The 17,372-nt window shown below is 38.5% G+C and overlaps 1 protein-coding gene across 1 annotated transcript in view; it reads left to right on the top strand.

Annotated features, from left to right (window-relative positions):
* dscaml1 (Down syndrome cell adhesion molecule like 1) overlaps positions 1-17,372 on the top strand; it is a gene marked incomplete at its 3' end in the record, with an annotated part of 158,620 nt that overhangs the window by 140,268 nt on the left and 980 nt on the right. Inside the window, 12 exon segments of the mRNA XM_079823998.1 lie at positions 7,966-8,119; positions 9,112-9,229; positions 9,410-9,573; positions 10,029-10,127; positions 11,077-11,265; positions 12,226-12,513; positions 12,759-12,914; positions 13,198-13,228; positions 13,381-13,502; positions 16,110-16,262; positions 16,359-16,553; positions 16,743-17,054. Coding sequence (XP_079680124.1) covers positions 7,966-8,119; positions 9,112-9,229; positions 9,410-9,573; positions 10,029-10,127; positions 11,077-11,265; positions 12,226-12,513; positions 12,759-12,914; positions 13,198-13,228; positions 13,381-13,502; positions 16,110-16,262; positions 16,359-16,553; positions 16,743-17,054 — 1,981 coding nt within the window.

Here is a 17,372-nt window from a genome sequence, read left to right as displayed (position 1 = left end):
TCACCAGAGGGGGCGGGGCTTTGTTGGGGGCGTGGTTATGGGGGGATTGTTTATTCAATAATTCAAGAAGGTCCGTATTTTAAAGCTCTTTCTAACTTGTTCTCAGCCTTAGATCTAACATATAGTTCTTGTAATTGTTTAACTATATCATTTGTTACAATAAGGGTTTATTTACAAAGGAAGACCATTGATGGCACCTCATTAGGCTACCATGCAGGCCAATGTTCACTTTTGTCTTTCTTTTTTCTAATCAAATAGCAACACAGTTAGAAACTATAGCTGGGTCATTCCTGGTATGCGGTAACATTTTGGCTTCATAAATGTTTGAAAAAAAAGTACATGATTTTCATGTTTTTAGCATTCTACCAAAATGGTGACATGTTTAACTAGTCGGAATACATATTGGTCAAGCTCAGGGACTAAAAAAATAATAATTATGGGTAGATTCATTGTTCAGACACGGGCCGTGAAGATGTTCCACCCTTTTAGGGACATATACATAGTTATCACAAAATGTTAATGTTAAACAATAACAAGTTTTTCTTGGATAGTATATGTCCCTTATGCCATCATGGTATTTTTTTAAATTCTTGAAACAATAACAAAACTATTATTGATGAATAGAATGTCTTGATTATTAAGAACAGGTACTTTTTGTACCCATTTTTGCCAACAGGATGGTAAATAATAAAAAAATGTGTTCAAAAACATATATTGTATATGCTGTTAATGATCCTCACCTCCCAAAATAAAACATAAGTATGCAAAACATTTAACGTTGCAGTCAAATTATTATTTAAAAATGACTCGCCTAACAGGGTGGAAGACCATAACAGTGGAGGAGTTTTCCCTCACTGTCCTGCATGATTTGCCATCAGTAATGTGTGGCACTGCACCTATAACATGGTTTTATAATATTTATATATGCATATATGTGTTTATAGAATTTGAAATATACACTAAATACGATTTATTCTATTAGAATGTCCACCCTGTTAGGTTTATAGATCTAACAGGGCGGAATCAACAGGGTGGAAAATTTTAAGATAAGTTAGCCGTAGCTCTTTCACTTAAACTTAGCTCTATCAGACCATTCTTTCCTCTGAAGTGAAAACTTTACGGCCTCCTCCAGTGGCTTGAGCTTTCTCATTTCAGCCATTATCTGATGTGTCTGCTGTCATAGAGAAAAACACCAATAATTATGAGCATTGCATTTAATTTGACATTCTTCAGCAAGATTGTTTTCATAATAAACATTAATACTTACAGTTCTATTGGTACAGAGTATATTTTATTACATTCAGGAGGAATAAAAGCATATCTTGATCGCTTTGTTTCTTAATAATAATATAATAATAATAATAATAATAACTTTAAACCAAGCTAACTTTAAACTGCAGTAATATTTAACAGTAGCATGTCAGGATACTGTATCCCCTTCACAGACTGTAGTCATGACAATGCATTGTTACGATGGCTAGACTGATTTATGTGCTCAAAATAAGTTATTTACAATTATATTGGAATCTAAAACAAATTAAATCTTACAAGCATCTCTGATTCTCTCCTGACAGTCTGGGATCAGAATGACTATGCTAGCGCCGTTAGCATCAGGCGCTAGCTGCTTTCTTACTGCAAAACGAGCAGAAAAGAGCTTATAAAACACGCACAAACAAGCCAAACTTAGCCACAAGCGATTAAACTGCAGATTAACTTACCTTTCTTTTAATAGTTGCTGCAAACAGGTCCAAATCACAGATGTTTTCTCAGGTGCTGTTTCTATCCTGAATAAACGCACTTGTACACAGTGGTCTGACAAAATCTGACATTACGATAAACGGGAGCGAATATTCATGAGGGGCGCAGTACCACACACACACACACACACACACACACACACACACACACACACACACACACACACACACACACACACACACACACACACACACACACACACACACACACACACACACACACACGTTCACATTTTAGCATCTTCCGTATCTTTGTTTCATGTTGACCGAGTTTGGTGGAGATTGAATAAATCGCCTACGAGGAGAACGTAAAAACTCAGACCCTGAATTACACAAAAATTCACCTTCAAACCAAAATATCTGACTTCCTGTTGGTCGGAGCTAATGACTGTAAATTAGAAAGTTGTCCGGCTCGAAGAGAACAATATATGTATGGGGACACATGAAATGTCTACAAATGTATGTCCTCAGAAACACACACACACACACACACACACACACACACACACACACACACACACACACACACACACACACACACACACACACACACACACACACACACACACACAGAGAGAGAGAGAGAGAGAGAGAGAGAGAGAGAGAGAGAGAGAGAGAGAGAGAGAGAGAGAGAGAGAGAGAGAGAGAGAGAGAGAGAGACAGAGAGAGAGAGAGAGACAGAGAGAGAGAGAGAGAGAGAGAGAGAGAAACAAGGTTTTTTTTATCCTGCTTCAAAACTAACACAATGCTGCCATCTTGTGTTCATTGAGGGAAGGGCAGCACACACATGCAGGCACATTAGACTATTCAAATAAATATTTACAAAAAATATATATATTCTTCTGAAAAATATTATAGTAATTTTAAATTAATCTAAATTCAATTACCAAACATACAATCTTAATTTAATTGGAATCAAAATATGATTTTACAAGATATTAGACAATTTCTGTTCCCCTTTTTTGTCCTTATTTAATCCCTTGCCATGGCAACACCGTTTGAGATATCCAATATTCGTTCGCATTTTAGCATCTTCCGTATCTTTGTTTCATGTTGACCGAGTTTGGTGGAGATTGAATAAATTGCCTACGAGGAGAACGTAAAAACTCAGACCCTGAATTACACAAATATTCACCTTAAAACCAAAATATCTGACTTCCTGTTGGTCGGAGCTAATGACTGTAAATTAGAAAGTTGTCCGGCTCGAAGAGAACAATATATGTACCGAGTTTGGTGACTGAAGATAAAACTAACCCCCCCACTTTTGTCAAAAGGTGGCGCTAGAGAGGCCCTCATCCCCGCCCATTTCTGATGCTTTGCCAATGTGTACTGACTGACATCTCTGATGTGTGTGTTGAGTTTCAAGCAGTTTCAAGCAATTTCAAGCATGCTAAGAGCCTCAAAACAGCCAAAAGATTATTAAACTTTGACACGTTGCCATGGCAACAGTATTTGAAATTTCAGGAATCCATTTCATACGTCTCTATCTGTCATGTTTTCACATTATACTGATGAAGTTTGAAGTAAATGGGGTGAAAATAAGATGGTGATTCAAAGCATTTTTGAAAGTGACACACTTCCTGCTGCCAGTTGGTGGCGCTATAACTTTGACTCACAAAAGTCATATCCATGTGATCGGCCTCTTACAACGAACACACAGCTGAAGTTTCATCCAAATCAGTCAATGTTTGCTGACGTTATAACACACTTCCTGTTTCCCTTTTCTCGCCATAAATTCGTTGCTTCGCCACGGCCAAACCATTTGAGATATCAAAAATCCGCTCGCAATTTAGCATCCTGGATATGTTCACTTGATGCTGACCAAGTTTGGCACTGATTGAAACAATGGCCTCGGAGGAGTATATTAAATTCCAGAGCATGCGTTTTCCGAACAACCCATAATAGCTCACTTCCTGTAGGGCTGACGCATAACTTAGAGCACGAAAGTTGTTTGGCCCAATGAGGTCTATATGTGTACCGAGTTTCATACATGTACGTGCAAGTGTGTTTGATATATGGACCAAGTTTTCAGACCCCACTTTAGGGGGCGCTGTCGAGCCCCCCTGCCACGCCCGGGTACCAGCTTCAGCCCGGCTCTGATGGCCGCGCATTCCGACGCCCGTGCGAAGTTTCAAGAGTTTTCGAGCATGTTAAGTGCCCCAAAAGTACCCGAGAAGTCGAAAAAAAAAAAAAAAAAAAAAAAAAAAAAAAAAAACAAAGAATAATCTGAGGAAGAACAATAGGGCTCTGCGCCCTTTCAGGGCTTGGGCCCTAATAAGAAACAGAGGAAGAACAATAGGGCTCTGCGCCCTTTCAGGGCTTGGGCCCTAATAAGAAACAGAGGAAGAACAATAGGGCTCTGCGCCCTTTCAGGGCTTGGGCCCTAATAATAAGAAACAGAGGAAGAACAATAGGGCTCTGCGCCCTTTCAGGGCTTGGGCCCTAATTATCCTCTTCCAAGGGACCCCCTTTCTAAAATGTGAAGACAGCTAAATATATTATCCATTTGTATGAGGAAAAATGGCAAGCATTATATGATAAAAGCAACTTCTGTGTATGTGTTTTAATTTATAAATATAAAAATTCTTATGATTTATTATTATATGTAAATAGATGAATAAATGTGATTTATATTCATTGTTTAAATTAAAAATGATTATAATATACTTATAATATATCCTTATAAAATCATAAGTATAATGATATTTATTGTTTGAATGTTTATTGAATGATAATTATTATTATGTTCACTATTTATCTCTAAACCCCTTTTCCTTGACACTACATGTAGTCTTCACAAATAAACATATCCCAGAATGCTTTGTGCCAAAATTCATCTGGGAAAAAAAATATTCCAAGATGGCTGACCATACAATACAATACAAAAAGAAAACCTGGGAATGAGAACATTTCATTAGCATTCCAATTCATAATGACAGTTGCTAGGCTGGCACATGCAGACAGGAAACATGTGACCAGCATGCTGCCACTTGCGCGCTTAAAGTCGCATTGTTGTGGAAGTAGCGACAGATCTTTTCTTCCGTATTGTGATGCACATCCTAGTGAAACTCAAGCTATGACAGTTTGATAAACAATTACAAGGTAAATGTTAGAAAATGAAAACTATGCATGGATGAATCATCCGCAATTAGATCAACAACATGCATTTAGAAAATAAATGGTGAATTTACATTCATATTGACTTTTACAAGCGTCAAAGCGTCAACGTGGTAGTTGCGTAGCTTTCAATGGAGGGACAGAAATCGCTCAAAGTCTCGAAAGTCTTTATAATGACTTGAGGGTGAGTAAATGATGACATAATTTTCATTTTTGGGTGAACTAGCCCTTTAAACTCTCAAGAAAAAAATATGAAACTTCTACTATATTTTTTAATGCTGGGCAATTGATTAATCACGATTAATCGCATCCAAAATAAAAGTTTGAGTTTACATAATATATGTGTGTGTACTGTGTATAATTATTATGTATATATAAATACACACATATGCATGTCTATATTTAAGAAAATTTATATATATATATATATATATATATATATATATATATATATATATATATATATATATATATATATATATATATATACATGTATAATTATAAATAAATATACAGTATATACATGCAAATATGTCTTAAATATATACACAAGGGAGTGTGTAACTATGCATAATAATTATACACACACATATATCATGTAAACACAAACTTTTATTTTTTATGCGATTAATCGTGATTAATCGATTACCCAACACTAATATTTTTATATTAGAATTTGTATATACTGTATTTATATTTGAATTTGATATATTTTTTATTCATATTTGAATTCTTAAATATTGCTTGCATACTGGTATAGCATTATTGTAATCTATAGTAAAGTTTCCAAGAGGAGGTTTCCATTTCATTTCATTTCATTCCATTGTATTCTGTTTCCATTCCAGTTAGAATGCCCCCTTAGTATACAGCAAAGCTGCTGACTTGGTTTGGAACAGAGCTATAGTCAAAGAGAGATATTTCTGATTATGAATAGAAAATGGAAATATGTTTTGGAAGTATGGGGGGGGGGTAGTGTGTGCTCTGTTAGTGTCAGGGCTGAGGGATACAAAAGATGATGGCAGGGCAGCATTCAGGGCGATCGGTGGGAATGACACTGCGTGTGTTTGCATGTCCGCGGGCAGCAGACGTTCGTCGTGATGAACACGCGTTTGGACAGCAGACACACGGCTCTCTTAAACACACTACAATTACAGAGAGCTTGAAGCACAGCCTAACGTCACTGTGTGTGTACAGTGATACTGGTTTATGTGTTTGCTGTGCATTACAATGAAAGGTGGATATAATAATAGAAATACTCATCATGGAGTATATGTGTGTGTCTCACGCATGCTGAGGTGAGCAGCAGATATCTCTCATTAGTCTGCCTCTATTGTTAGTGTTATCTGAGGCTGACTGATCTAGTGTGTCTAGGGGTATTGTCTTTTTACCCTATCATCTACTTGTGTAAGGCCCCCTGGGTCTCCCTCTCTCTCTCTCCCTCACACACATACACACACACACACACACACACACACACACACACACACACACACACACACAGTTAAGCCTTTTTCACTCACATAAAGAAAAGCAGAAGAAATCTCCGTGCATGTTATTTAGCAAATGCTATTAATTCAAGGGTAAAGGAAAGAATTGTTTGAATAATCATTTTCTCCAGGTGCCACCACGCCAAGAGTTACACATTCATCTTCACCTTTAAAGAGCCCAGTATAAGTCCCGTATAAAAACAAGTCATCATCTTTCATTTTTAGCTTTAAAAAGCATTTTTATAAGAGCAGAAGCCTAAAGTAATGCCAGAAACGGTAACGCTTCATTTGTTAGTACTTTTAAAACACATATTAATCCCTTATTCTGCATGACCTTATTCTACATCCCTTAATCCTATCCAATACCTAAATTTAAACACTATAAAAATTACCTTACTAACAGTAAATTAGGAGTTTATTGAGGCAAAAGTCATAGTTAATAGTGAATGTGCTCCTTATACTAAGTGTTATCCCAGAAACATATGCAAATACAGACGTTAATTCCTAGCAAGTGCAGACCCGTTGTACATAACATAGCATACTAAACAAAGTTCAGTACTCAGCTGTTATCAAATGTGTTACTTTTAAACCAAATCTGTTATTAAGGTGCAAGATTTCGCAATGTAGCCTACTGTATGAAGCACAGGTTACATAAGTCACTTTTAAACTAAGCAGCTTCATGTTGGTCAACACTGCAAATTAACGTTGGTAAATACAACAAATTCAAGTGGAACACAATTTTACATGAGTATCTTGAACATGAGTGAAGTCATGAAACTTTTTTGCCCTCACTCAAAACTCCTTATATTGCAGATTCCTATTGAAATGACTGGATTTAGCCTCCAAAATGTTGCAGAGCATGTGACCGCACCTATTCAGGTAGCTAGCTACAAACATGTTGACAGTTTAAATTCTGTTTCACTAGCATCACCAAAAGAAAAGAAAAAAAAAAAAACTGTTTTCAAACGGGTTTCCTGAATAGTGTAGTCCTTTAAATTTTTACTAGCTAAAAGAGAAAATTGACTGTAGAAGATGACAATTTTTGCTAATACCAAGCGGCAACCTTCTGGTCTGTCTCTTAAATCAAACACGGAAGTGACTTAAACTGCAATTCATTGACTGGCCGCTAGAGACAGGCTCCAAAAGGGAGTCAATCTCATAGACCCCCCATATTAAAATGCCACTGCTGTTACCACTAGCTGTTTGACTGTCTGTTAGTCCACCCACTTCCCGCCTCTTTGCACATTTTCGGGATGCCAGGTGACGTGCTGCCAAGATGGCGACATCCGGCTCCGCCCACTTTGGCTTCAAAACTATTCTTCAGAAACCTGCGGGTGACGTCACGGACATTATGTTTTATACATTCTATGGCTAATACCTGCTATAGCGCCCCTTGTAGAAGTGCTGAGAATGTGACATACTAGAGTTACATTATGAATTGCGTTTTGACACATTTCGAACTCCAACAATGCATGAAATCGACCTTACTTGAGTCTAAAAACAGCTATTGTGAATTGTTTTTCTAACAGAATAGCATCACTGTCCTGTCTTTTATCAGCTCTAGCGTGTTTGTTCGTTACATTGTGTTCTTGCGATGATTCCAGGCGCCCAGCGAATACGAAGCCAACCCTGAGCTGCTGATATATAGAATCACCCATCTGACCCGGGGTCAGCAGTATCTGATCTGGGCAGCCGCTGTCACCACTGCTGGTCGGGGCAACATCAGCGAGAAGGTGACTGTGGAGCCTGCTGGGAAAGGTGAGTCTTTATGAAGGCCGGTTTTATTCATCTCCAATCAGCTCTATAACCACATGCACTAAAGAAGTCAATATCTGGTCTCAAATCAGACAGTTTGATCGTTTCCAAGCAGTAACCAATGTTTTAGGCTTCCTGACTGTAATGTTACTTTATGTCCTCAGCGATTATGTCAAAATTGTGCAATTGCCTGATAAGGCAGAGGACCCGAGTGAGCACAGGTTTATTCTGTCACTGATGCTCTCTTCCCTTTCCTTTCATTCTCTCCTGATGGATGAAGCTATAGCCTGTCATTTATTATGTGGAGAGGAGTAAAAGCAGCTAAATGAGAAAGAGATGGCAGACAATGACCCGGCCAATACGCCAGACAATGAAGGGGGCAGTTCAATCAATATTTCCAGGGTCAGAAAACGAGGGAGAGAATCTATGAGTGTGTGTGTATGTGTGTGTGTGTGTGTGTGTGTGTGTTCTTTATTATTTAACAACTAGTGAGCAAGAGTCCCTTGATGGCAGATTTTTTCAATGTATATACAATTTCCATTGTGTGAACTGTTGTGGTCACAGAAACATCGTTTGAATACACTAGTCATTAAATAACAAGTAGAATTCAAACAATATATGTGCAATATATAAGGGCCGGTTCACACAGAACGTGTTTTTAAGTTTAAAAATTGGAGGTGGAGGGCAGTGGAATGGACAAAAACCACAAGTTTTTTTTACAAAGTTATTTTACTTTAATTGCTCCATTTTTATAACACTGTGTCATGCGAAATGTCCATCGTTTTGTCTCAACAAAGATGTCCATCTAGGACGTTTTTACATATAAAAACAATGTAAAATGAACGTAGTTGAATGCATTCTGTATAAATGGCCCCTAAAACCCCTTTCCAACCTTTTTTGACTTCCTTTGGGGGTTCAAAACTTAATTAGGAGGGTCACCATAAACCCAGCATAATCTGTGCACCGCTATATGACTCTTTGTTTGTCCGACTCAGCTCCTGCTAAAATCCTATCCTTTGGTGGAACGGTGACCACTCCGTGGATGAAGGAAGTCCGGCTGCCGTGCAGCTCGGTGGGAGAGCCGACACCCACCATCAAATGGACCAAAGACAGGTCTGGGCTTGGGCACTTTCCTAATACCACTTTCCCATAAGTTTTTGAAATATGAAAAATGTTAAGTTTAGTTGTCCAACCCCAAATTCCTCTTTTTTTTGTCCTAAATATTCACCTCCAAAATTCACCAGTTTGTTAAAAGATGAAAAGGTCAATATGATTGTGATTTGATCCTCACAGTGAGGACACCGCCATCCCGGTCACTCAAGATGGTCACCGGAACATTCTTTCAAATGGTACCCTGGTGCTACGCTCTGTGAAAGCCGAGGATTCTGGGTACTACACCTGCACAGCCACCAACACGCTGGGGTTTGACACAATCATCGTCAACCTGCTGGTACAAGGTAAGGAAGAGTGTATTTCCACACAGTCTTGTAAAATGGTCCTGGGTCAACTAGCTTCCTAGTCAACAGTTCCTATATCAACCAATCCGAAATTAGGGTGGAGGTGCGGTCACATTAGGGAAATTTTGTGTGTAAAAAAGGTAGCGATGTAGCTCACACAGAAATCACTTTTAAAGCAAGCCGCTTTCTGTTGGTCAACATGGCAAATTTGCAAACTTGAACCCGTTGCGGAAATCTTTAATTCTCAATTGTGCTGATTCCTATTGATGACTCGATTTGGACCATGAAAATTCGCCAATCAACGGAAAATGTGACCACACCTTTAGGATGGGGGTAGAGATAAGATTATGTGTCATGTTCCAGGACGAGCAAAAGTTGATCCACCTTATTGGCTCCTGGTGTTTGAATATTAAGAAGAAGATTTCCCATCAATCTTTGTGTGCCTTGTGTTACAGTGCCTCCAGATCAACCGCGTTTGACAGTTTCCACCACATCCACTTCTTCTATCACTCTAGCTTGGATCCCTGGAGACAATGGAGGAAGCTCCATCAGAGGTACAATGGTTTTTTCCTACCTCTTTCTGGTCGCCTCAAACAAGAAGTCTCTTTCTTTATCTCTCTCGCTTTTTCATTTACTTTAATCCATCTCTAAGGTTTGTTTTATTATATTTAGCACATTCTCTCTTTTTTCTCTCTCTGTCTATCTGTCTTTCTCTCCGACTGTTTAATCTGTCACTGTGTCACATGTTACTGTCAAACTGCTTGCACCTCACTGTAAATTAGGTAAAAACATAGATGTCTGTGGTGGTTGTGTGTGGAAAGGTGGGAGGAGAATAAGGAGCACACCAGGCTGTCAGTGGGTAAATCCTTTTGGTGTGGCGCCCTTTATTTTGCCATCTGCCAAAGCTGAAGTGAGACACCAAATCCGTCCCGTTCCTAATGATGGGCGACGCCATATTGTGCATCTATTTGCATAACTGTGCAGTCAGCATTTTTTCTCTCTTTCTCTGGGTAACTAATGGAGGTTTACAGCCATCTGATCAGCCCTTCATCTGAGATTGCTGCTCCGTGATTAGTCTGTAAGGTCAATGCGCCATCTAGTGGGGATGTTAGGAAGTCTTTATTACAGTGTCCTGAGTTATGCTTGCGATGCCAAAATCATGAGTTTGACTCCCAGGAATTGCATGAATTTACAAAATAAACTATATTTTTATTAAATGTACTATATCAGTTTTAATTTTACATTGCATTTATTTGACAGCATTTTGTCAGTCTACTCAAATAATGCTTCTAGTTATAGAAATGGACATTGCACTGTGGGATATGCAGTATGCTCTGTTATTGCACATTTTGGCAAATCTAGAAAATGTGCGTATTTCATCCACGAGCAGTAGTATATTTGTATGTTATTCGAACATATTGGTAGTCTCCAAAACATTCTTTTAGTACTATTTAGAAAAGCAATGAAAAGCAGCTGTCCCATATTGCATATGTGTGTGTTCAGGTTTCGTGCTGCAGTATTCAGTAGATAACACTGAGGAGTGGAAGGATGTCTTCATTAGCTCCAGTGAACGTTCTTTCAAGTTGGACAACTTGCGCTGTGGAACCTGGTACAAAGTCAAACTGGCAGCAAAAAACAGTGTGGGAGCCGGGCGCATCAGCGAGATCATTGAGGCCAAGACTCATGGCAGAGGTGAGCGGTTCTAGCTTAATTTCTTCTCTGAAGTTCATCTGCACCTTTTATCAAGGTTCTTGCACCAAAAATAGTAATTGTTTAGTTCCTTATCACCATTTTCCTCCTCCTTACTAACCCTTAGAATTAAATAGGCTCGTTTTGCTACTGTACCTTTAAGACATATGGAAAAATTACGATTGGCTATTTGGCATTTTTTGTCCTGGAGGATACATTTTTTAAATGAATATACAGTACCGTTCAAAAATCTGGGGTCAGTCATTTTTTACTGTTTTTAAAGAAGTCACAAAGGCTACATTAAATACAGTAAAAACAGAAATATTATTACAATTTAAAATAATTGTTTTCTATTTGAATATATTTTAAAATGTAATTTATGTATGTGATGTAAAGCTGCATTTTCAGCATCATTACTACAGTCTTCAGTGTCACATGAACCTTCAGAAATCATTCTAATATGCGGATTTGCTTATTATCAATGTTGAAAATGGTTGTGCTGCTTGACCAACTCATACATTTTTTCAGCATTCTTTGATTGAAAGAAAGTTCAAAACATCATTTATTTGAAATATAAGTCTTTTGTAACGTTATAAATATCATTACAGTCGCTTCTGATCTATTTAATGTGTCCTTGCTGAATAAAAGTAATTTCTTAAAAATATTTTGAATAGTAGTGTACTGTCGATCTCTTTTAAGGAAGATTTATGTGATATTGAAGGATAAATCTGAAACAACTATGTGAAAAAGTAGACTTTCATAAATCATATGGTAACCAGTTTATTGCATCAATACAGCACATTAGTGTATCGTAGTATGAACTCAGCCAATCATTGTTATAGATTATATGGATCACATGAGAATCAGTCTATTGCATCAATATAACACATTAGTATATTGTAGTATGAACTAATGTAGTAAATATGTATCAGCCAATCATTAGTATTTTTTCTTGTTTTGTAGAGCCGCAGTTCAATAAGGACCAGCCCCTCTTCACTCACATCAACTCCACCCATGCCCGCCTCAACCTGCAGGGCTGGACGAGCGGTGGCTGCCCCATCACTGCTGTCCTTCTAGAATTCCGCCCCAAAGGCACCTGGGCCTGGCAGAGCGTCCGCACAAACGCCTCAGCTGACATCTTCCTCGCCGAGTTACGTGAGGCCACCTGGTATGAGCTGAAGATGAAGGCGTGCAACAGCGCCGGATGTGGAAACCAGAGCTCCCAGTTTGCCACGCTGGATTATGATGGCAGTAAGTCCCAGTACACAAAAGCATCGGCTATAAGTCACTCAATTGTCGTTCAATACTTGTACGGATGTACAAATATATTTCCTCCAGGGCCAGGGCATGTAATACAGGACGGCACAAAAGAACACGTACAATCAGCGGCTAAATCAATTAATTAATCTGTTTTAGGCCTGAATTTTTGCGATAAGAGCCTTGACATGAGCTTTATCTCAATCTCTTCACTCATCTCTATTTCCTCTCCTCCGCAGGCACTATTCCGCCTATTAAGTCAGCACGAGGGGAAGGGGACGATGTTAAAAAGCTTTTCTCTATCGGCTGCCCTGTCATCCTGGTCACGTTGGGCATGGCGCTACTCTTCATTATCCGCAAGAAACGCAAAGAAAAGCGACTCAAGAGACTCAGAGGTGAGCAAGAGAGTGAAAGAGGCAGGAAACTGTATGGAAAGAATGAAACGTTGTTTAAATATATATATATATATATATATATATATATATATATATATATATATATATATATATATATATATATATATATATATATATATATATATATATATATATATATATATATATATATATATATACATATATACATATATACATATGTGTGTGTGTGTGTGTGTGTGTGTGTGTGTATGTATCATTTTACAGGAGTGTTTGAATAAAATAACTCTGTTTGCCTCTGTAGATGCTAAGAGTTTGGCTGAGATGCTTATCAGGTAAGGATAAAGTTAATAGTCTGTGTAAAGGTTAATCTCCAAAGTTAAAACATTAATCTTGTTCATTCCATATGAAATTTGTGTGTTAAAGGAAGTGGCAGTGGCAATACTTTTTTTGTGTTTGTCTGTCTGTGGTTGTTTTGCACCTGGAGCAGTAAGAACAATCGAAGTTTTGACACTCCAGTTAAAGGCCCACCTCAGGGACCCCGACTGCACATAGATATCCCCCGGGTGCAGCTGCTCATCGAGGATAAAGAGGGAATCAAACAGATAGGTCAGTGTGTGTGTGTGTATGCATGTGCAGTTGAGTCATATGTAAGTCATATCAACAATACCTGTAAGAAATATTACATTATATACAGTGTTTACAGTAATTCGATGACTGATGATGCTAAAATAGGTTGACTATTAAAAAGAACAGCTGAACATCAGTCCACAAGTCAAATATAGATGTAATCTGAGCTTTGTTTTCTTATTTTGTAATAAATGTAAAACTGCTTAAAATACACTTGATGAGAAATATGTTATGTATATGTATATTTTTAATATATAATATGGATTTATTGTTATATTGTTAATTTAAAAGGACAAAATAGAATAATTATATTGGGGGGTTTTTCTAGGGCTGGGTGTTGACACAAATTTCACGATTCAATTCGATTTCCCTTCACAAGCTTGCGATTCGATTTTATTCAATTTGATTATTGTGGATGTATACCAAATACAGTACAAGGCAAATTTTCTTGAGGAAAAAAAATCTCTCAACTAATGCTGTAAACTATACATGATAGTCAGTTGGTACTATAATTTTACTATAATACTGAAGGTTAAAATGAAGTGATTTAAATACAAACATAAATTATACTCAAGGATGTTTTTATAATAATAAAGTTATAATACTAACTTTACAATTACGAAATATTAACATTTAAATGGTGGCAATCATAAAAACTTGACGTATTTATTCAAACATGCATTAATATTGAAGAACATTAAAAATTATAATGAATATGTAATGTGGTGAATATATTTTTCAAAATGCTCCTCTCTAGACTTTATGGAGTTTATGGTCACTGAATGCTTTTTCTGAGGTAAATGTGACGTGTCCATGATCATGACATATTGTTTACAAGCTGTTTTATTGACGTCTTTCCGCGGTTGAAACACTGATTGAACGATTACGATTGAACGGATTTTGGTAAGTTGTAACGTATCTTTTAAAATACCTTCAGGTGTTCATTAATGTTTATTTCACGCTGTAACTGGTATTAAAGCAGAGGGGATGATCAGTTCACGTGGGCTCCGCGCTGCACGCTCTACAAAGCCTCCGTTCATTCATCAACTGAAAACAGGATGACTAATCGATTCTTAGGATTTAAGAATCAATATCGGTTCATACCATAGACTGTAAAAAAGATGGACGACGAGCCTTCACTTTCTTCCGTTGATGTAAGTGAAGCCGCTAGTGTTCAAATATGGCGCTGACATCTTGGAGCCCGAGCCTGCGCAGTAGTGAGCGCAAAGTTGAGCTGCGATATCAAGGTCCCGCCCACTCTCCTTCCTAATCAACAACTTTTTGTGAAATAAACAGGAAATTTATAGATTAAAATTACAGTCTCCTCCTGAAGTTCCCAAAAATGTCTGTTAGTGCCTCAGTGACTACCAGAAGCCATATCACCCTGCAGCCCAAGACTGGTTTCCCACTGAAGCTAAGCAGGGCTGAGCCTGGTTAGTACCTGGATGGGAGACCAACTGGGAAAAACCAGGTAGCTGCTGGTAGAGGTGTTAGTGAGGCCAGCAGGGGGTGCTCACCCTGTGGTCTGTGTGGGTCCTAACACCCCAGTTTAGTGACGGGGACACTATACTGTCAAAGAGCACCGTCCTTCGGATGAGACGTTAAACCGAGGTCCTGACTCTCTGTGGTCATTAAAAATCCCAGGATGTCCTTCGATAAAGAGTAGGGGTGTAACCCCGGCATCCTGGCCAAATTTGCCCATTGGCCTCTGTCCATCATGGCCTACTAATCATCCCCATATACAGATTGGCTTCATCACTCTGTCTCCTCTCCACCAATCAGCTGGTGTGTGGTGGGCGTTCTGGCGCAATATGGCTGCCGTCGCATCATCCAGGTGGATGCTGCACATTGGTGGTGGTTGAGGAGATTCCCCCTTCTATATGTAAAGCGCTTTGAGTGCCTAGAAAATCGCTATATAAATGTAACAAATTACAAATTACTTCGCTCAGAGAATCTGTCAATCACAGCTGTCTATCATAACATCACACACCCCTTTTATATATTATGAAATAACGAACTAAAACCAAACTTATTTAAAAAACGAACACTTGAACTAACATCAGTGTGATAAAAACTGCCTAAAATGTTAGAAACCATCTTTGGAAAAAATGTATTTGAAGTGTGATTTGATTGTTTAGTTTGTCTATGTTGCATTACATTACATGAAGAAGGCGGGGTTATGAGCTATACTGCATCCAGCCACCTGGGGGCGATCGAGACGCTTTGGCTTCACTTTTCAGGACTCGTGTGGCACACTTGGTTCATACAAATGAGAATCGATTAAAATTGAGAAATTAATATTTTTTACCTAGCCCTAGTTTTTTCTGTTTCTTCTTTTATAGTGTAAATAATGTTTATAATGTAATGATAACCGGGATAAACATAAAAGAACAGAACACCACTGCACGCCACTGTTTGAATGTTTAATGTGTATTATATTCATTTTAAAGTTTAATTCTATTTATTCTAAGGAATCTAAAAATCTTAGAAAAGTTGATTCCTGAATGAATCCTAGCTAAAGAACTCCTAAACTGTGAAAGTCCAATTTTTATTCCCCTCAAGGTATTTCTCTGTTGTGTGCGATAGGTGAAGACAAGGCCACCATCCCTGTGACGGACACTGAGTTCAGCCAATCAGTGAACCCCCAGAGCTTCTGCACGGGCGTGTCTGTGCATCACCCCGCCCTCATCCAGAATACAGGCCCTTTGATTGACATGTCCGACATCAGGCCTGGCACCAGTATGTCACAGCTCAAACCCTCATTCCATTATAGATGGAACATGGTATAATTTGTGAATGTTTCATACACTCTCTGATTTATTTGACCTTTCTCAGATCCGGTATCAAGGAAGAGCGTGAAGTCTGCACACAGCACGAGGAACCGCTATTCCAGCCAGTGGACTCTGACTAAATGCCAGGCATCCACACCTGCTCGCACTCTCACCTCGGACTGGCGGACTGTGGGCTCCCAGCACGGCATCACGGTCACCGAGAGTGACAGCTACAGTGCCAGCCTGTCCCAGGACACAGGTCCACACACTCACAGACACACACAAAATTCAGGTTTTAAAAATATTTATGGTCTCATTAGCCAGACCTTTCTTATTCTGACCAAAAATGCCCACTTTTGAAAGAAAGGGGGCCGTTTCACCAACATATGAAGTAATCGACCACAGTTAACAGTGTGTTCACACTAACTCTGTTCTCTCCTGTCCTCAGATAAGGGACGTAACAGTATGGTGTCCACCGAGAGTGCGTCTTCCACGTACGAGGAGCTGGCCCGAGCGTACGAACACGCTAAACTGGAGGAGCACCTGCAGCACGCCAAGTTTGAGATCACAGAGTGCTTCATCTCAGACAGCTCCTCCGATCAGATGACCACCGGAACCAATGATAACGCAGACAGCATGACATCTATGAGCACACCATCCGAACCGGGCATCTGTCGCTTCACTGCCTCCCCACCCAAACCACAGGACTACGACCGCGGCAAAAACGTGGCAGTGCCCATTCCCCACCGCGCCAACAAGAGTGAGTTGACGACACATCTAGGTGGTTTTAAGGGGGTTATTTTAAGAATTTAGTGTTGGAGCTGTGAAGTCAGCTTGTGTAATTTCCAGGATTTTTTCTTCCATATTAAAAATATATACATTTGTTACTGAATAACTATTTATTATAAATATCGTATAATAATTATTCTGATATTTCTAAAGGGGGTTAAATATTTTTTTAAAATTGGTTCGCAAATGTTGATCTCAGTAAAGTATGAAATATAAAAAAGTGTGTGTATTTATATATATATATATATATATATATATATATAAATATATATAAATATATATATATATT

The sequence above is a fragment of the Gobio gobio genome (assembly GCF_949357685.1).
Source record: "Gobio gobio genome assembly, chromosome: 8".
NCBI classification, from domain to species: Eukaryota; Metazoa; Chordata; class Actinopteri; order Cypriniformes; family Gobionidae; genus Gobio; species Gobio gobio.
The sequence above is the reverse complement of the archived record's forward strand: the minus strand, read 5'-3'. Positions and strand labels throughout refer to the sequence as shown.